The sequence below is a fragment of the Nicotiana tomentosiformis genome, chromosome 12, assembly GCF_000390325.3.
Source record: "Nicotiana tomentosiformis chromosome 12, ASM39032v3, whole genome shotgun sequence".
In the NCBI taxonomy this organism is placed as follows: domain Eukaryota; kingdom Viridiplantae; phylum Streptophyta; class Magnoliopsida; order Solanales; family Solanaceae; genus Nicotiana; species Nicotiana tomentosiformis.
In genome coordinates this window covers 103,925,281-103,947,510 of record NC_090823.1, presented here as the reverse complement: position 1 = coordinate 103,947,510, position 22,230 = coordinate 103,925,281, and the positions used below count along the sequence as shown (strand labels likewise).

Genomic DNA, 22,230 nt, shown 5'->3' with positions numbered 1-22,230 from the left:
ACAGAGTAACTGGAGTGGAGTATTGACATATTATGCCAAATTATTATTTAATCTATAAACAAAATAAAGAACCTTTTATTGAAATATACCAACTCCAGATCCTACCTTTAGGAAGTTCATTTAACCCACATGAATGGTGGTAGGCACAACCTGATTTCGAACTCCTTGTAAAACATGGTTAGTTGTGTAATCTAAATTAAATTTTTAAGTACTCCTTACAAAGAAAATCTTTTGAAATTTATGGTGTAAAACAATCTATAGATATTTGCGTAGCTATGAATTATTTCATTAACTGCTTGTTTGGATGATTGTTACTTATTGTATTGTATCATATTGTTACTTTAAATACAATATGTAACGATTCGGCCGATCATTTTACTTTCTAGATCTCCGTTCTCCTAATTAAGACCTCATGTATGTGCTTTTACTGTTTTATGACCTGCAGGGGTAATTGGTTTAGGTTTGGAAAGGTTCGGGTTGAAATCGGAACACATAGTTCCTTAATAGTAGCCAATAATGGTTAAGTTTGACTTGAGTCAACGTTTTGAGTAAACGATCTCGGAACTGGGATTTGATAGTCCCAATAGGTTCGTATGATGATTTTGGACTTGAGCGTGTGTTCGGATCGGGTTTCGAATGACTCGGGAGCGTTTCATCGCTTAATATTGAAAGTTGGCGCATTGAAGGTTTTTCAAGTTCTTTAAGTTTGGTTTGGAGTAGACTTTTGTGTTATCGAGGTCCTTTGGGATTCCGAGCCTGGGAATAGTTCCATATGAAGATTTATGACTTGTACGCAAAATTTGGCATCATTCTGAGTTGATTTGATAGGAATCGGACGCGCGAAAGTGTTTTTAGAAGTTTTTGAGTTTCATGTCGAATTCATGCGTTTTGGCGTCCGATTCGTAATTCTAGATGTTATTTTGGTGTTTCGATCGCGCGATCGGGTCTGTATTATGTTGTTGGATGTGTGAGTGTAATTGGATGGGGTCCCCGGGGGGCCTGGATGCAAACGGATTGGAATCAGACTTGGATTTGGACATAGGGGAACTGTTGGTGCTTCAGGTCTGGTGCGTTCGCACCTGCGTGGAATTGGCTGCAAGTGCAAGCTCGCAGAAGCGGCCCATCGATCGTAGAAGCGGCCCGGAGTGGGCTGGCCAATGGTCACAGAAGCAGAGGGTTTACCGCACCTGTAAGCTCGCAGGTGCGAGGAAAGTGGTCGCAGGTGCGGGCTAGGCCAAGAAGGCTTGGGGTCGCAAGCGCGGGCGTTTCTCCGCATGCACGAGTGCGCAGACGCATCTCCAAAGAAGCGGATACGCAGGTGCGTATGCTTCTCCGCAGAAGCGGACTTGGCCAAGCTTGGTGAGGACCGCACCTGCGATGGATTTTCCGCAGGTGCGACCCAAGGTCCGTAGAAGCAGAAATCGTTGGGCAGTGAGGCCTTTTAATCTGAGACTTAGGCCATTTTTTCTCACATTTCATTTGGTCTTGGGCGGTTTTGAGAGCACATTTGAGGGGGATTCTCATCAATATCCTATGGTAAGTGACTCCCACCAATTTTTAAGTTAATTATGCGGATTTTAGGTAGATTAAACATGAAAAAATTGTGGGATTTGTGAAGAACCTAGGTTTTGGTAAATTTGGGATTTGACCACGAATTTGGTGATGGAAATGGGAACAAATTAGATATTTGAGTTCGGCAGATCATGGGTAAAAATTATATTCAAAAATTTCCGGAATCCGGGCACGTGGGCCCGGGAGTGAATTTCATTAATCTTCCAAATTGAGTTGGGTAACTACTATAAAGGCTAAAATATGGACCTTGAGCATATATTTACTAGTTTATATTACTTTTGATTAGTTTCAGAGTCTGGGACGTCGTTCGAAGGATTCTAGTGAGGTTGGAGTACCAGATTGAAAACTTGAGACCAAGGTAAGTCTCTTGCCTAACCTTGTAAGAGGGAACTCATCCCCTTAGGCGTATTATTGTTGTGTATTACTTGTGTGGGGAGCTACCTACGCACGAGGAGACGAGAGCCCGTGCGTAGCTATATTCTATGATATGTCCGAGTAGACTTAGATTCACATCATGCTTTTAATTGTACTGTTGTAATTATTATGCGTATTAATTGCCTTGATTAGGGAAGAGACTAGGGATTTAAATTTGCGAATATTGACTTAACCTTCTTATTTCGGAAAATTGGGGAATACTTAATAAATTGTGAAAATCCATGTCTTTTCGCCTCACAAGTACTTCCGCGGGCGAGGTAAATTTCTCTACTCTATTAGGATCGGGCAGTTCGCCTCGGCAGTATGATAACACCACTTTTATGGGATTGGGCCGTTCGCCTCAGCACTATGATAACACAATTCTTATGGGATCAGGATGTTCGCCTCAGCAGTACTGAGTACCACTATTCTTATGGGATCGGGTCGTTCGCCTCGGCAACTTCGTGCTTAATAATCGAAATGGGTTCCAGTTTGAGTAATTGAGTTAGTGCCTTCACAGCAAGTTATGAGATGTTGGTGATGTGATACGGGCCCCTATTGTATTTATTCTAGTTGCCTTTATTTGTTTCATTGATACCATTTGTATGCTCACCATGTCTACTTTATGCACTTATATTATTATTATTGACCTCTAGTAAGTGTCAAGTCGACCTCTCGTCACTACTTCTTCGAGGTTATACTAGATACTTATTGGGTACACGTTGTTTTTCCATACTCTCGCTACACTTCTGCACTGATGTGCATGTACTGAGATAGGTTCCACCAGTGGTCACGCGAGCGTATTCGATCATCTACGGAGACTTAGTGGTGAGCTTCTTGCCTTGCTACGATCCGTAGCACCGGAGTATCCTTTTATCTTATTTACTATTCCTGTCTATCACTTTCAGACAATAGTTTTAGTAGTTTTGTATATTATTTAGATTACTCATGTACTTGTGACGCCGAGTTTTGGGGATTTATAGCATTTATGTATTGTTGTACTCGTCATTTCTACCATCGCAGAGTATGTACTTATTTTGTTGACATTTTGTTTAAAAAGACTTCTCACAGTTACATGAAAACAAGTTTAAACTGTTCTCTAAAAAGAAGGAATTTATGTATTAAAATATGTTTAAAAGGGGTAAATAATTAGTAGTTTCACTTGTGGGCTTGCCTAACGGCGGCGTTAGGTGCAGTCTCGACCTCTTATGGATTTGGGTCGTGATATCTTGGTATCAGAGCCAGGTTCACATAGGTCTCACGAGTCATGAGCAGGCCTAGTAGAGCCTTGCGGATCGGTGCAGAGACGTCCTTGCTTATCTTTGAGAGGCTATAGGGTGGTAGGGAACTTCTCTTTCTTCATATCCTATTGTGCAGTTGATATTGTACTAAGTGTCTTTCTATTGATCTCTCACAGATGGCGAAAACGCGCACGGCGGATATACCAGGCGGTCGAGGGGCTGCTCCCCCCGTTGCTAGAGGCCGGGGAAGGGCTCCAGCTCTAGTCAGAGGATGAGGGCGCCCTAGGGTTGCTCCTGTTGTACCACTAGTAGATCCAGTAGAGGGTCCGGTTGTTGAGGAGCAGGATGAGGTGCATGCAGTTGTGCCAGCCCCAGCAGATTTCATGACTGCGCTGGGATTCCAGGAGGTCATGGGCCGTATGAGGCGAGATACACTGACTTATGAGGTCATGGGTTGTATGAGGTTGGTTTATTTCCAGCGGACCTTGCCACATCTCAGGCGAAAGGGGGAGCAAAGACCCCTACCATTCAGGATCCAGGGCATGCTGCTGCCATTTGTCAGACCCCAGGTGCATTACCTGCGGGCGGAGCCCAGCCTGTTGTAGTGGCTATGCGAGAGGTTGTACCAGTCGCGACCGATGATCAACAGAAGCGGCTGGACAGATGGACTAGGCTTCGCCCCCTACATTGGGGATGAGCGGTCAGAGGACCCCTAGGATTTCATTGACCGGTGCAAGGATAGGCTCTGGAACATGGGGATATTGGAGTCCAACGGGGTGGACTTCACCAATTTTCAGTTTGAGGGAAAGGCCCGTAGATGGTGGCAGACTTATCTTCTTAGCAGGCCAACAGGTTTACCTCCCTTGATTTGGGATCGGTTTACACATCTGTTCTTGGAGAAGTACATACCACCTTCCGAGAGAGAGGAGCTTCGGGGTCAGTTTGATCGACTCCGCGAGGGTCACATGTCGGTCACCGACTATGAGGCGAGATACACTAACTTATCTCGCTATGAAGCTATCGTACTCCCCACTGACATAGAAAGGGTGCAGAGGTTCATTGCAGGTCTACACCCTTGATTCAGGTACTTATGGCTCATGAGGCAGAGATGAGGACTTCTTTTCTTCAGGTCGTGGATATAGCTTAGAGGATCGAGCATATTCGCAATCACAACGGAGAGTTTGCGCCGAGGGACAAGTGGTCCCGGCAGTTTGGAGGATTTAGTGGCGCTCTACCTGGGGGTAGAGATCAGTTCATGAGGGGTCAGCCCAACTGGCCCATGCAGTCAGCACCACCGCATGCTCGGAGTGCTCCAGCACGACCCTATTTTAGTTCCATTCCAATGAGTACTTACCACCCGCCAGCTATTCAGGGTTCCTCCAGTGGGTATTCAGGCTATCAAGGTCAGACTTTAGGTCAACAGTCCACCGTTCCGAGGGGTTGTTTTGAGTGCAGGGATCTTAGCCACGTGAAGAGGTTTTGTCCTAGACTTCGGGGCAAGGCTGAGCAGCAAGACTATCAGCCCATGCTTACCGCACCAGCTACCACACCGCCCCGATGGCCGGCCATAGGCAGAGGGTAGGTGGCCAGGGGACGTCCTATAGGTAAAGGCAGTCAGGTGGCGCTCCAGCTATATTCTATGCTATCTCCACGAGGCCAGAGGCAATTTTCTCTGATGCAGTGATTACATATACTATTTCTGTTTGCCGGAGGGATGCCTCGGTATTATATGATCCAGGGTCTACTTACTCCTATGTTTCTTCTCTATTTGCTCCTTATTTGGATGTGTCTCTCGAGTCCTTGGGTGTTCCTGTATATGTGTCCATGATAGTGGGTAATTATGTTGTGTGGATTGGGTCTACCGATCCTGTGTGGTGACATTCTACGGATATGAGACCCGAGCAGTTCTTCTATTGCTCGATATGGTTGATTTCGAGGTTATCTTGGGCATGGACCGATTGTCCCCGTACCATGCCATTCTTGATTGCCATGCCAAGACTGTTACCTTGGCGATGCCTGAGTTTCCCAGATTAGAGTAAAAGGGTTCGTCTATCGGTACTTCCAGCTGAGTTATATCTTTCTTGAAGGCTCGACATATGGCCGAGAAGGGTTGTTTGGCCTACTTAGACTTTGTTTGGGATACTACTGCAGAGATTCTCGCTTTAGATTCAGTGCCGGTGGTACGAGTGTATTCTGGCATATTTTCAGCTGATCTACCAGGTATGCCGCCGGATCGGGATATTAATTTCGTCATTGATTTGGTGCCGGGCACCCAGTCCATTTCTACTTCACCTTATCGTATAGCTCCCGAGGAACTGAGAGAGTTAAAGGAGTAGCTTCAGGAGTTACTTGAGAAGGGGTTCATTTGACCTAGTTTGTTGCCTTGGGGCGCACCGGTGTTTTTTGTGAAGAAGAAGGATGGGAGTATGTGGATGTGCATTGATTACTGCCAGTTGAACAACGTCACCATCAAGAACAAGTACATGTTACCGTGTATTGATGATTTGCATGACCAGTTGAAGGGTGCCAAGGTGTTCTCTAAGATCGACTTGAGATCTGGGTATCATCAGCTGAAGATTCGTGCTTCGGATATTCTGAAGACGGCCTTCCGCACTAGATATGGTCAATATGAATTTTTGGTGATGTCCTTCGGATTGACTAACGCCCCGGTGGCCTTTATAGATCTAATGAGCCGAGTGTTCAGGTCATATCTTGATTCATTTGTCATTGTCTTTATTGATGACATATTGATCTACTCGTGTAGTATGGAGGAACACGAGCAACATTTGAGATTAGTGCTTCAGACCTTGCGGGAACAAAAGTTTTATGCTAGGTTCTCCAAGTGTGAGTTCTGGTTGGATTCCATGGCTTTCTTGGGGCATGTTGTATCATGTGATGGCATTTAAGTGGATCCCAGGAATATTGTGACAGTCTAGGGTTGGCCTCGTCCTACTACGGAGACCGAGATCAGGAGTTTCTTGGGGTTAGCTAGGTATTATCGTCGGCTCGTGGAGGATTTCTCGTCTATTATAGCGCCCTTAACTAGATTGACCCAGAAGGGTGCTCTATTCAGATGGTTCAATGATTGCGAGGCGAGCTTTCAGAAGCTCAAGGCGGCTTTGACTACAACACCAATTTTAGTGTCGCCTTCCGGTTCAGGGATATATACTTTATGCAACACTTCACGCATTGGCCTGGGTTGTGTATTGATGCAGGAGGGGCGAGTTATTGCATATGCTTCACGTCAGCTGAATCCCCACGAGAAGAATTACCCCGTGCATGATTTGAAGTTGGTCGCGATAGTACATGCTCTCAAAATCTGGAGGCATTATCTTTATGGGGTGTCCTGTAAGGTTTACACCGATCATCGCAGCTTGCAGCATTTGTTCAAACAAAGGGATCTCAATTTTAGGCAGTGCAATTGGCTTGAGTTACTAAAGAACTATGATATTACCATCCTCTATCATCCGGGCAAGGCGAATATGGTTGCAGATGCCTTAAGCAGAAAGGCTGAGAGTATGGGTAGTTTGGCATTTATTTCAACAGATGAGAGGCCATTGGCTTTGGATATTCAATCTTTATCTAACAAACTTGTGAGATTGGATATTTGTGAGTCCAGTAGAGTTCTTGCGTGTGCAGTGTCTTAGTCTTCATTACTTGATCGGATCAAGGCGCGTCAATACGATGATCCACACTTGTTGGTTCTCAAATAGACGGTACTACAAGGTGGTGCCAAGGAGGTTACTATCGGATATGATGGTGTTCTGCGGCTCCAGGGTCGCCTATGTGTTCTTAATGGTTATGGCTTGAGGGAGAAGATTCTAGAGGAGGCGCACAGTTCTCGGTATTCTATTCATCTAGGGGCTACGAAGATGTATCATGACCTGAGGTAACATTACTGGTGGTGGCGGATGAAGAAGGACATAGTTGGGTATGTGGCAAGATGTCTAAACTGCCAGCAAGTCAAATATAAGCACCAGAGGCCAGATGGCCTCCTTCAGCAGATGGTTATACCAGAATGGAAGTGGGAGCGCATCACTATGGACTTCGTTGTTAGGTTGCCGTGGATGTTGAGGAAGTTTGATGTCGTTTGGGTCATTGTTGACAGGTTGACCAAGTCGACATATTTTATTCTGGTGGTGACTACTTACTCTTCAGAGAGGTTGGCCCAGATTTACATTCAGGAGATTGTCTGGTTTCATGGTGTGCATGTTTCCATCATATCAGATAGAGGCCCTCAGTTTACTTCACATTTATGGAGGGCAGTGCTGAGTGAGTTGGGTACCCGAGTAGAGCTTAACACAACTTTTTATCCGCAGACCGACGGGCAGTCAGAGCGGACAGTTCATATTCTAGAGGATATGCTCAGAGCATGTGCCATTGACTTCGGAGGTCAGTGGGATAAATTCTTGCCCTTGGCCGAGTTTGCTTACAACAACAGCTATCAGTCCAACATCGAGATTGTAAAGACCCGACCGGTCATTTTGAGATATAGCATGTCGTTCAGCGGTGAGGCCTTGAGTATCTTCACTTCAGGTATTATGACCTGTACCTGTGGTCGGGATTGAATTTTTGGAAGTTCGGAGTTGACTTGAAAAGAAATTTTTTATTTCGGAAGCTTTAATTTGGAAGAATTGACTAAAGTTGTAATTTTGAGCAAACTACCTCGGAATCAGGGTTTGACGGTTCCAATAGGTTTGTATGATGATTTCGGACTTGGGAGTATGTTCGGGTTGAGTATTAGATCACTCGGGAGCAATTCAACGCTTATTATGAAACGTTGGCATTTTTTTAAAAATTTTAGAATTTTATAAGTTTGGTTTGAAGTGGACTTTTATGTTACCGATGTCCACTTGGAGTTTCGAGCCTTGGAATAGGTTCGTATTGTGATTTATGACTTGTGCGCAAAGTTTGGCGTCATTCCAGAATATTTTGATATGATTCAGACGCGTTCGTCGAAGTTTGGAAGTTTGAAAGTTTAAAGAAGCATTTTTATCGTCGATTCGTAGTTTAGATGTTGTTTGGTGTTCTTTGAGGCCTCGAGCAAGTTTGCATCATGTTTTGGGAATGGTTGGTATGATTGGACGGGGTCCCGGGGGGTCTCAGGTGAGTTTAGATTGATTTGAGCCTTGATGGAGTTGCTGGAAATTTCTGATGTTCGTGCAACCACTTCTGCGGAAGTTTGGTTGTAGAAGTGACCTCGCAGAAGTGAGGTGAGGCTCACAGAAGCAGTCTGGGCGTGAAGTTGCAGAAGCGGAGGCAAGCAGCGCACCTGCATGTGTGCAGAAATGAGGCCAGTGCCACAGATGCAGGAAATTTGCACAGATGCGCGAGGCTGTGTCGCACCTGCAGTTGCGCAGGAGCGGGAGAATTTCTGCAGGTGCGATGTGCTGATGATAGTGGGCTTCCGCAGGAGCGAGATTTGTTCCCGCAGAAGCGGGCTCGCAGGTGCGTAAGGAGTTCCGCAGGTGCGGAAAATCGACTGGGCAGAATATATATGCTAGCCAATACGGGATTTGCTCATTTCATCTCATTTTTCTCTCTTGGAGCTGACTTTGGGGCGATTTTGGAGAGTTATTTCATCCACCTTTTGGGGTAAGTGTTTCAAACCCACTTTTGATTATATTTCATGATCATATATGGAATTGTAACATGAAAATTAGTAGAAATTGGGGGATTTTGAAAGAAACCTAGAATTTGGTTTTTTGGACTTTTGACCACGAAATTGGACATGGACTTGGGAATAAATTATATATTTGAGTTACGTGTTGCATTGGCTCTTCTGAAATGAGATAAGTGAAAGATTTCTAGCCAATGACGTGTTTATTTTACTGGTAGTTCAGGGGTTATGATGAATTCGTGTATTCTCGCATAATGGCATGATAAGTGCAGTGAGCGGCATGTGAATTTATGGTACTATCGTTAATGTGAGAGTTTATGCCTGAAAGACGCCCTAGTCCTTTGGTTTTGAATTGTGGGAGTTTGTTCCGTATTGAGACGACTTGATTATTCGCACATGTGTTGTTGTCCCGTGTAGTTTGTGGTATTAAATGAGCAGGATGGCTCTTGAGATGCATGTCATTTATTGCACCTTAGTCGTGCTTGGGTTTTGTAGCGTATGATGCTATCCGTCTCCTCAGGGTGGTGTTTTTGCACTTAGCATGCTTGTGGCCGATATTCGTTATTTCATAGATATAAGCATTATGACTTGATGGGCATTTCCTTATTTATTGTTACGTATGGATCAGATTGCACGCCGTAACGGTATCATATTTGGATCGGGTTGCACGCTGCAGCGGTATCATGTTTGGATCGGGTTGCACGCCGCAACAGTATCATGTGTGGATCGGGTTGCACGCCGCAACAGTGAGATATTGAGTACGATTCCCTATATCTATTCTTGTGTATTTTGTTTCTCATTCTCTGAGAAGGGATCATAACGTCTGTTCTGTTCGACCATCTTATTCGTTACGCGGGCCAAGTAGTTCTTTTCCAGAGTTCGTTTTTCCTTAGGTATCACATTCGAGTTTGTAGCTTGTTGGTGCATTGATGGCGTCATATGAGATTTTTGGCGGTGTTTAAGTTGGCTTATTTCCTTAGCATCTTGTACTGGGTGAGATGAGATTATTGGACCTGAAATCAGCGCAATCAGATTTACATAATGTATATTTAAGAGCAGATATCGTTATTCAGTTCAGAATGCGATAATGGTCCTTGTCAGGAGGAGAGACTCCATGATTTGTTAATTCGGCGGGTGGTTATTAGTTTCTACGCATCTCTTCAGTCGTGATAGTATTGCGAGGGTTGGAACATGACCTGTATGCGTCATGAGGTGTGTTGTGGGGATCATATTCGTCGGAGCTGCAACTATTGTTGTCAGAGGTTGTTATTATGGTCAAGCGACTTATGTGGTGCATGGTGTGATTTCAGCGGAGGAGCATGATCATGTTGGGTGCAGTGTGTAAGGGTTTATACGGTGTCCGTATGTTAGAATCAGGTCTTGTAGAGCAATTCGGAGGTTGGAATTTGGTTATAAGGCTTATTTACTAATAAAGACGGAGAATCTTCAGTCTGATTCGAGCTAATGGGTTCAACTAGATTGTGGTGGTACAGGTAGGTGCACGAGGTGTTAAAAGGGGATTTTGGACAACTCCGCAGCAGTTCTTAGCACGTTTGAGGACGAACATATGTTTAAGTGGGGGAGAATGTAACGACCCGACCGGTCATTTTGAGCTATAACGCGTCGTTCAGCATTTTGAGGCCTTGAGTAGCTTCACTTAAGGTATTATGACTTATACGTGTGGTCGGGATTGAATTTCAGGAAGTTCGGAGTTGACTTGGAAAGAAAATTTCTTATTTCGGAAGCTTTAAGTTGGAAGAATTGACTAAAGTTGGACTTTTGAGTAAAATACCTCAGAATCGGGGTTTGAAGTTTCCAATAGGTTCATATGATGATTTCAGACTTGGGCGTATGTTCGAGTTGAGTATCGGATCACCCGGGAGCAATTCGACGCTTATTATGGAAAATTGGTATTTTTTTGAAAGTTTTAGAATTTCATAAGTTTGGTTTGAAGTGGATTTTTATGTTACCGATGTCTGTTTGGAGTTCCGAGCCTTGGAATAGGTTTGTATTTTGATTTATGACTTGTGCGTAGAGTTTTGCGTCATTCCAGAATATTTTGATATGATTCGGACGCGTTCGTAAGTTTGGAAGTTTAAAGAAAGATTTTTATCGTCGATTCGTAGTTTGGATGTTGTTTGGTGTGATTTGAAGACTTGAGAAAGTTTGCATCATGTTTTAGGAATGGTTGGTATGATTGGACGGCGTCCCGGGGGGCCTCGGGTGAGTTTCGGATCGATTTGAGCCTTGATGGAGTTGCTGGAAATTTTTGATGCTGGCGCAACCGCTTTTGCAGAAGTTTGGTCGCATAAGCAACCTCGCAGATGCGGCTTGGGCAGCCTGGGCATGAAGTTGCAGAAGCGGAGGCGAGCAGCGCAATTGTAGATGCGCGAGACTGTGTCGCACATGCAATTGCGCAGGAGCTGAAGAATTTTCGTAGGTGCAATGGGATGCTAACAGTGGGCTTCCACAGGAGCGAGATTTGTTCCCGCAGAAGCGGGCTCGCAGGTGCGCAAGGAGTTCCGTAGGTGCGGAAAATTGACTAGGCAAAATATATATGCTAGGCAATACGGGATTTGCTCATTTCATCTCATTTTTCTCTCTTGGAGCCGACTTTGGGGCGATTTTGGAGAGCTATTTCATCCACCTCTTGGGGGTAAGTGTTTCAAACCCACTTTTGATTATATTTCATGGTCATATATGGAATTGTAACATGGAAATTAGTAGAAATTGGGGGATTTTGAAAGAAACCTAGAATTTGGTATTTTGGACTTTTGATCACGAAACTGGACATGGACTTGGGAATAAATTATATATTTGAGTTTGTAATTTTATGGGTAATGATTATCTTCAAAGAATTTTGGATTCCGGGCACGTGTGCCCGAGGGTTGATTTTATTGACTTTTCGAACGAAGTTGGAAATTGCTATAAATTGATTAATTATGAGTAATGGAGTATATATTCATGGATTTACACATTATTTGACTAGTTTTGGATCGACATGCATCGGTTTGAGGTGCTATGGAGGTAACCGGTTATTAAAGTTCGGGGCAGGATAAGTCTCATGTCTAACTCTGTGAGGGGGAAACTACCCCTAGGTGATGTATTTGTTATGTGCTACTTGTTGCGGGGGCTACGTACGCACGAGGAGACGAGAGTCCGTACGTAGCTAGATTCATGTTATGTCCGAGTAGACTTAAGTTCCCGCCATGCTATAACTGTACTATTTGAGTTGTCATTAAATTTCCTTTATTTTACGTTGCGACTTGAGATTAGAATTGTATAGAGTGACAAACTTGCTATTGTTGAGATTCGACGGGCTTCATGATTAGCCGCGAAATAATTGTACTCCTCTTACAAATTTTTCCCGCTTTATGCGTTCTCATCGAAAGGTTCACCTTAAAATTTATAACTCATACGTCTATTCGTGAGTGGGGTCAAGGACCCGTCAACGATTCTTATTTTAATGGGATCGGGCCGTTCGCCTTGACAGTATAATAGATACATCTATTGTTCGTGTCGTTCGACCCTCGGCAGTGCGCACATTATGATAGGATCGGGCCATTCGTGTCACGACCCAAAATCCAACTAGTTGTGATGGCACCTAACCTAACCCGCTAGGTAATCCTATTGACAACTATCCGATTCCAATGAAATTTAATAAGACAATTAAGTGAAAGAAAATATCTGAATCTTATACATTCCTCAAGGACTGGTAGTACAAATCATGAGCTTCTAAGATTAGAATTTATAAAGCTGGCATGAAATAAATATATCATCTATTCGAAATGTACATAAATAGTTTTTTATAAATCTAAGGCTACCTTGAACAAGAGGCAGCTATAACCGGAACGCAGTTACGTCTTCAAATCCTGCTCCCATCAATCACAACAACATCAACATCCAATACTCCACGCAAGGTGCAGAAGTGTAGTATGAGTACAACCGATCCCATGTACCCAATAAGTAACAAACCTAACCTTAGGTTGAAAGTAGTGACGAGCTGGAACAAGAATCGGGGTCCAACACCAATAGCCAACAACAGTTCATAACAACATAATGGAAGTAATAAAAGAAGTAGCTCAGAGATAAAATGCTCAGTTCGTTCATAATTGTATAAAAATAGGCTTGCTTTTCAAGTATATTAGTGAAAACCCAAATCCTTTACCGAAATCACCAAATTTGTGAGTAAGTTTGAAAATTTTGATTTTTCCCCGAAACCTTTTCAACGATAGGTAAGATGTTACATTATCAAATGGCAGGAGGAAATTACATCTCTATGCCTATATGTCAATATGTAGGTGGAATCATACATGGCACCAAAATTCGGAGTGGCAGAAAGAAATACATATCTATGCATGTATCACAAGTATGCATGCCAAATGCAATGTATCTCAGTGATGAGCTCATGTACTCACCCTCTCAGAGTACTCAATCTCACTGTCTCACACTTTTCACTAATCATGCTCAATCACTCGACACGCTCAGTCACTCAGTACTGTATATGGCCAATTCAGCCCAGGGAAGATCCATCCCAAATACATATATATCACCTGACAGCAGTCACTCAGTACTGTATAGGGACAATCTAGCCCGGAGAAGATCCATCCCCAAATATAAATGCTTCGGGCAAGATCCATGCCCAGGGAAGATCCATCCCTCAATATAATCAACTGCGCTCACTGGGGGTGTGTGTACAGACTCTTGAGGGGCTCCTTTAGCCCAAGTGCCGTAATAAGCTAGATACAGGCATAAATTAATATAACATGCTGCGACGTGCAACCCGATCCCATAATATCACTCACAATCAGGCCCTCGACCTCACTCAGTCATCAATCTCTCCAGTCTCTCGGGATCACAATGCCATGAAACTAGCCCAAAAATGATGATATGATGTGTCAATATATAGCAATAGAGACTGAGATATGATATAAAATGAATGAACATGACTGAGTATGAAATTGCAATGTAAGCAAATAACTCAACAGCAGGAATAACCTCAGTGGGTCTCAACAGAATAAACATGTAGCCTAAACATGGTTTCTAACATGGATCATAGCTCAACAACTCTAGTACATAGAGATTTCATGGTTACAGATAAGATCAGGTAACTACACAGTACCACAGAAATAACGGAGTCACAATTCGCATGGTGCACGCCCACACACTCGTTACCTAGCATGTGCATCACCTCAACACCAAATACATAACACGTAATTTGAGTTTTCATACCCTCAGCACCAAGTTTAGAAGTGTTACTTACCTCGAACAAGCCAATTCCAATACCGAGCAAGCCAAGCGATGCTCCAAGAATGCCATCACGCACGTACCGAACTCTGAACGACTCGAAACTAGCCAAAAGCAACTCAAATACATCAATTAATTCCAAAGTAGACAAACCCAATCGGCAAAGATTGTATCTTTCATCAAAAGCCCAAAATCAACCAAAACGTCCAACCCAGGCCCGCACCTCGGAACTCGACGAAACTTACAAAATCCGATAACCCATTCAATTACGAGCCCAACCATACTAGTTTCACTTAAAATCCAACTCCGAATCGATATTCTAAACTCAAAAACTCACTATATGAAGCTTTAGGCTAAAATCCCCAATTTTCCCTTTAAAATGCATAATCTAATTTCCAAAACTGAAGATAAAGTTGCGAAATATAATCAAAACCAAGTGTAGAACACTTATCCCAATCCTTGTGATGCAATTTGCCTCCAAAATCGCCTCAATCCGAGTCCCACATCTCGAAATATGAACAAAACGACCAAACTCTCGATTTAAAGGCTTCTGCCCAGCCATTTTTGCTTTTGCGTACACATGAGCCACTTCTGCGACACAAGCTCCGTTCATGCGGACTCCACTAGCTAGCTGACCCCTCGCACCTGTAGATTTGTCACAACCCAAAATCCTAACTTGTCGTGATGACGCCTATCGTGGTACTAGGCAAGCTGACATTTATGAAATAACTCCAACACTTAACAGAAAACAGATTTAAAATAGTTTAAATGATAACAACTTCTCATAAACAGGATAGAAAATCCAAAATACAACGCGGAAATTCCCAACATCGGGGTGTCACTGAGTACATGAGCATCTATACATCACAAGTATGGAAAACATTGTCTAATAAAGTCTGAAACTAAATACAATAAGCGGAAAGGTAGGGAAGGAGAGACAAGGTCTACGAAACGCCTACAACTACCTCGAAATCTCCAGATGATCAACTGTGCATAGAAATCATCACCCGCTGTGTCCGGAAACACCTGAATCTGCACACGTAGTACAGGGTGTAGCGTGAGTACAACCAACTTATAAAGTAACAAGACTAAATAAAGAACTGAAAGTAGTGACGAGCTTTATAGTTATAATTCAATTTCATTGATTTTAACATAGGAAGGTAGGCATGCTTTCAAGTTCAAAAATTAAGGCCAAAACAGTAATTTCATGTCAAGTTCAACTGAAACGGAGTGTAATATCTCAAAGAAATTTTCAATACAGTAATACATGGCAGCTAAGTGCAACAAATATGAAATCAAATGCATCCTCTCAGGGCCATAGGCACTCTACCCTCCCATACACTCAACATTCAGCACTCAGCACTCGCACTCAGTAGGTATATACGCTCACTAGGGGTGTGTGCAGACTCCGGAGGGGCTCCTTTAGTCCAAGCGCTATAATCCGCACGGACAACTCATGTGCTGCATGGACAACTCACATGCTATAATATAATATCTGGATCCGCACGGACAACTCACGTGCTATAGTATAATATCTGGATCTGCACGGACAACTCATATGTTGCAAGGACAACTCACGTGCTATAGTGTAATATCTCATAATTAGGCCCTCGGCCTCACTCAGTCATCAACCTCTCCAGTCTCTCAGGCTCTCAAAAATCATAATTAGCAGCCCAGACAACAATGATATGATGCATTAAAAATAAACAATAGAGACTGGGATGTACTATACAAATAAACTGTGACCGAGTACAAACAACAATTTAATAGATAATTCAACATGTACACGACCTCTGTGGGTCCCTACAATGCCAACACGTAGTCTAAACATGATTTGTGGTTCAATTTCTCTAATACATAGAGAATGTACAGATAACAGCTGATTATTCAACTACAAAGTTCCATGGAATTTGACCAAGTCACAATTGCTACGGTGCACACCCGTCACCTAGCATGCGCGTCACCTCAAAACCAAATACATGACACAAAATACGGGTTTTCGTACCCGCATAACCAAATTTAGAACTGTTACTTACCTCAATCCGAGCAAATTTCTACTCCAACACACCCTTGCCTCACGAAACGGCCTTCGAATGCCTCAAATCTAGCCATAAACAATGCGATATAATGAATACGGGATAAAGGAATCAACTCCATAAGAAAATGCTAAGCTATTAATCAAAGTCGAAAATCAGCTCAAAAGCCGGCCCCCGAACCCACATCTCGAAATTCAATAAAACTCACAAAACCCTAAATCCCACTGTACCACGAGTCTAACCATACCAAATTTATCAAAATCTAACACCAACTCGTCACCCAAATCCCCAAATCGAACTCTCCAAATCCCTAGCCTCAAACTCCCAATTTACACCTTAAATACACACCAACTAGGTGGCAAAATCAATGGGGAAGCAAGATTAATGATAAAAAATGAGTACAAGGGACTTACCTCAAGAATCCTCTCGAAAACCCTCTCAAAAATCGCCTAAACCGTGCTTGAAATGTTTGAAATGAAGCCAAAATCGCGAACCCTTGTTTTAATAATCTGCCTAGGCTTTTCGCACCTGTGGCCAAATATCCGCACCTGCGGAACCGCTTCTATGGTGCATCCTCCGCTTCTGCAGAAATCACTTAAGTCCCCCAGGCCCGCATCTGCGCTCCAGGTTCCGCACCTGCTGAGCCGCTTCTGCAGCCTTCTATCCGCTTCTACGAAAACAGGCCTCTCCCTCGCTTCCGCATCTGTAGAGCCTCGCTCGCACATGTAGGCTTGCAGATGAGGTTAACCCTTCACACCTGCGCCTTGCCCAAGCCAGCCCAGGTCCGCTTTTGCACCCTTTTACGCTGCATCTGCGACCACGCAGGTGCGGAAATAACTTCGCACCTATGAACTCTGCTCACTTCCTTCCTGGCCGCTTCTGCGGCTCCCTTCCCACTTCTGCGAGAATGCACATGTGATCCCCACTCCGCATGTGCGATTACACCAGAAGCTGGTGAGCTTTAGCATTCCCCTCTAACTACGAATCGATTCGACTACCATCCGAAATCAACCTGAGGCCCCTGGGACCTCAACCAAACATACCATCAAGTCCTAAAACACGATTCAAACTTAGTCGCGCCCTCAAATCACCTTGAACAACATCAAAAATAGAAATTACACATAGATTCAAGCCTAATGAAATTTGAACTCCCAATTTCTACAAACGACACCAAAACCTATCAAAACACGTCCGATTGACCCCAAATTTTGTACACAAGTCACATTTGATATTACGGACCTACTCCAACTTCCGGAATCGGAATCCGACCCTGATATCAAAAAATTCCACTCCTGCTTAAACTTCCCAAAATTCAACTTTCGCCATTTCAAGCCTAATTCCACTACGGACCTCTAAATCACAATCCGGACACGCTCCTAAATCCAAAATCACCCAACGGAGCTAACGGAACTATCGAAACTCCGTTCCGTAGTCGTTTACTCCAAGATCAATATCCGGTCAATCACTTCATCTTAAGCTTTCAACCTCGAGACTAAGTGTCTCATTTCATTCTGAAATCTCACCGGACCCGAATCGACTACCCCGACAAGTCACATAACAGCTATAGGGTATAAAATGAGCAGTAAATAGGGGAACAAGGCTACAACTCTCAAAATAAACGGCTCGGACGTTACATGATCTCCCTCTTAAACAAATATTTGTCTTCGAACGGGTCTAGAATTATACTCGGAGTCTAAAAAAGGTATGGATATCTGCTTTGTATATCCCGCTCGGTCTCCCAAGTAGACTCCTCAATTGGCTGACCCCTCCACTGCACCTTCACTGAAGCTATGTCCTTTGACCTCAACTTTCGAACCTGCCGATCCAAAATAGCGACCGGCTCCACATCATAAGTCAGATCGCCATCCAACTGAACCGTGCTGAAATCCAAAACATGAGACAGATCACCGACATACTTTCGGAGCATAGAAACATGAAATACTGGATGCACACTCGACAAACTAGGTGGAAAGGTAAACTTGTAAGCCGTCTCCCCAATCCTCTGAAGTACCTTGAACGACCCAATATACCGAGGGCTCAACTTGCCCTTCTTCCCGAACCTCATAACACCCTTCATGGGTGAAACCTTGAGCAGTACCTTCTCCCAACTATGTAAGCAATATCACGGACCTTCCTGTCGGCATAACTCTTATGTCTAGACTGTGGCGTGCGAAGCCGCTCCTGAATCATCTTAACCTTGTCCAAAGCATCCTAGACCAAGTTAGTACCCAATAGCCTATCCTCCCCATGCTCAAACCAACCACCGAAGATCTTCACCGTATCCCATATAAATCCTCATACAAAGCCATCCGAATGCTTGACTGGTAGCTGTTGTTGTAGGCAAACTCCGCGAGTGGCAGAAACCGATCCCAAGAACCCCCAAAATCAATGACACAAGCGCGTAGCATATCCTCCAATATCTGAATAGTGTGCTTGGATTGTCCGTCCATCTGAGGGTGAAACGTTGTGCTCAACTCAACCCGTGTACCCAACTCTCACTGCACGACTCTCCAAAACTACGATGTGAACTACATGCCCCGATCTGAAATGATGGACACTGGCATGCCGTGGAGGCGAACAATCTCTCGAATTTAAATCTCAGCCAACCGCTCTGAAGAATACGTAGTCCCAACTGGAATGAAGTGCGCGGACTTAGTCAGTCGATCCACAACCACCCAAATAGCATCGAACTTCCTTGAAGTCTGTGGGAGCCAAACTACAAAATCCATGGCGATCCGCTCCCATTTCCACTCTGGAATCTCTAACCTCTGAAGTAATCCGCTCGGTCTCTGATGCTCATACTTTACCTGCTGAAAGTTGAGGCACCGAGCTACAAATTCTACTATATCATTCTTCATTCTTCTCCACCAATAATGCTGCCTCAAGTCCTGGTACATCTTCGCGGCACCCGGATGAATGGAATATAGCGAACTGTGGGCCTCCTCAAGAATCAAATCACGTAGCCCATCCACATTAGGCACACAAATCTGACCCTGCATTCTCAATACCCCATCATCCCCAATAGTAACATCTCTGGCATCACCATGCTGAACTGTGTCCTTAAGGACAAGAAAATGAGCGTCATCGTAATGGCACTCTCTGATGCGATCATATAAAGAGGATTGAGAAACCACATAAGCTAAAACTCTGCTCGTCTCGGAAACATCCAATCTAACAAACTGGTTGGCCAAGGCCTGAACATCCAAGGCTAAAGGCCTCTCTGCTACTAGTAGATATGCTAAACTCCCCAAACCCTCAGCCTTGCGACTTAAGGCATCAACCACTACATTGGCCTTTCCGGGATGATAGAGGATGTTGATATCATAATCCTTAAGTATCTCCAACCATCTCTGTTGCTGCAAGTTAAGATCCTTCTATTTAAATAGATATTGTAGACTCCGGTGATCGGTGAAAACCTCACAAGGGACACCATACAAATAGTGCCGCTAGATCTTCAAGGCATGAACAATTACCTGCTAACTCGAGGTCGTGGACATGATAGTTCTTCTTATGCACCTTCAGTTGTAGAGACGCGTATGCAATCACCCTATCGTCCTGCATCAATACCGTGCTGAGACCAATGTGTGACGTATGACAATATACCGTATAGGACCTTTAACCAGTAGGTAACACCAACACTGGGGATGTAGTCAAGGCAGTCTTGAGCTTTTGAAGTCTCTCCTCACAATCCTCGGTCCACCTGAATAGAGCACCCTTCTGGGTCAATCTGGTCATAGGTGTTGCAACAGATAAGAAACCCTCTACAAATCGACGGTAATACCCTGCCAAGCCAAGAAAACTCTGGATCTCCATAGCTGAGGATGGTCTGGGTAAACTCTGCACTACTTCAATCTTCTTCGGATCTACCTTGATCCCCTCACTCGATACCACATGGCCCAAAAATGAAACTGAATCTAGCCAGAAATCACACTTCGAAAATTTTGCGTACAACTTCTATTCTCTCAAGGTCTAGAGCACAGTCCTCAGGTGCTGCTCATGATCCTCCTAGATCCGGGAGTACACCAGAATGTCGTCAATAAACACAATGATGAAGGAGTCAAGATAGGGCCGAAATACACTGTTCATCAAGTGCATGAATGCTGATGGGTTGTTGGTCAGCACAAAAGACATCAAAAGGAACTCGTAATGACCATACCGAGTCCTGAAAGTAGTCTTTGGGATATCTGGCTCCCGAATCTTCAACTGATGATAGCCTGAACGCAAGTCGATCTTAGAGAACACCCTGGCACCCTAAAGCTGATCAAATAGGTCATCAATACGTGGCAATAGATACCTGTTCTTCATTGTAACCTTGTTCAACTGGTGATAATCAATACACATTCGCATATAACCATCCTTCTTCTTTACAAACAAGTCAGGATCACCCCAAGGCGACACACTAGGCCTAATAAACCCCTTATCAAGGAGTTCCTGAAGCTTCTCCTTCAATTCCTTCAACTTAGTTGGTGTCATACAATACGGTGGAATAGAAATGGGCTGAGTTCCTGACTCTAAGTCAATACCAAAATCAATATCCCTGTCGGCGGCATGCCCGGCAGGTCTGCAGGAAATACATCTGGAAAATCTCGCACCACCGGGACAGAATCAATAGCAGGAGTATCAGCTCCAATATCCCTCACAAAGGCCAAATAAGATAAGAAACCCTTCCCAACCATCTGTTGGGACTTCAAATATGAAGTCACTCTGCTGGGAACATAGTCTAGAGAACCTCTCCACTCGATCCTTGGCAACCCCAGCATCGTCGACGTCATAGTCTTAGCATGACAATCCAGAACAGCATGACATGGAGACAACTAAGCCATACCCAAGATCACATTGTAGTCCACCATACTAAGCAATACGAGATCAACTCTAGTCTTCAATCCGCCAATAGTCACTACACACCACCGATATACACAGTACACAATAATAGTATTGCCCACTGGCGTAGATACACGAACAGATGAAACTAAGGACTTACGGGGCATATCCAGATAATTAGCACATTACGATGATACATATGAATAAGTAAAACCAAGGTCAAATAATGCAGAGGCATCCTTGTGGCATACTGAGATAATACCTGTGATCACTGCATCGGAGGCAACAACATCTGGTCTGGAAGGGATCTCATAGAATCGGGCTTGACCGCCCCTGATCGGCCTCCTCCTCTAGGGCAGCCTCTAGCTACCTGGGCCCCACCCCGAGCTAGCTGAGTTGGTGGCATAACTACTGGTGCTAGTGCCATCGGCCGAGAACTCTGCTATGGAGCCCCCACTCAACAACCTAGGTCAATCTCTCTTGATATGACCAAAGTCTCTGTACTCGAAACAACCCCTACGGTGATGGAACTGCTGCTCCGGATAACCCGAGGAACTACATGTAGAAGCCTGAGCGGACGAGGCATGGTGAGAACTCTGCGCTGGTAGTGCACTAAATGAAGACTAGCCTGAATGAGCACTGTAAGAACCGTGGCTAGCTGATATGCCACGATGAGCTGGACGAGTCGTCTGAGCGGGCATATAAGGACGACCCCTGCTCTGATAGGACTGCCCCCTAGAAGGTACACCATTGAAACTCCATAAACCTCGAGGCTTCTTGTACTCCCTTTCACCACGCTCCTGGCTACAGACCATCTCTATCTGCCGAGAAACCTCAACCACCTCGTCAAAAGTAGCACCCGATACCATCTTCCTAGTCATAAGCAATGACAGCTGATACGTGAGGCCATCAATGAACCTCATTATCCTCTCCCTATCAGTGGGAACCAACCAAACTATGTGACGAGCTAACTCAGAAAACCTCATCTCGTAATGGGTCACAGACATGTCATCTTGTCAAAGCTGCACAAACTATTTGCGTAGCTCCTCCATACGAGACTGCAGCACGAACTTATCCAAGAAGAGAACAGAGAACTCCTACCATGAAAGTGGTGTTGCACCGACCGACCTGTGCCTTTTATAAGCCTCCTACCATCTGAAGGCAGCCCCAGAAAGCTGAAAAGTAGTGAACGAGACCCCACCGATCTCTAGAATACCTGTTGTACGAAGCATTCGCTGGCACTTGTCCAAGAAACCCTGGGCATCCTACGACTCAACAA

General features: G+C 44.2%; 1 protein-coding gene across 1 annotated transcript; it reads right to left on the bottom strand.

Annotated features, from left to right (window-relative positions):
• Window positions 1-21,574: 21,574 nt before the first annotated feature.
• On the bottom strand, window positions 21,575-21,958 carry LOC138903156 (uncharacterized). Its single transcript, XM_070191076.1, has one exon. It carries the CDS (start codon window positions 21,956-21,958, stop codon window positions 21,575-21,577), a length of 384 nt encoding a protein of 127 aa, XP_070047177.1.
• Window positions 21,959-22,230: the final 272 nt, after the last annotated feature.

What these genes read in the sequence shown, in the direction of transcription:
- LOC138903156 (XM_070191076.1), bottom strand. Translation starts at nt 21,958, where the DNA reads ATGTCTGTGACCCATTACGAGATGAGGTTTTCTGAGTTAGCTCGTCAC.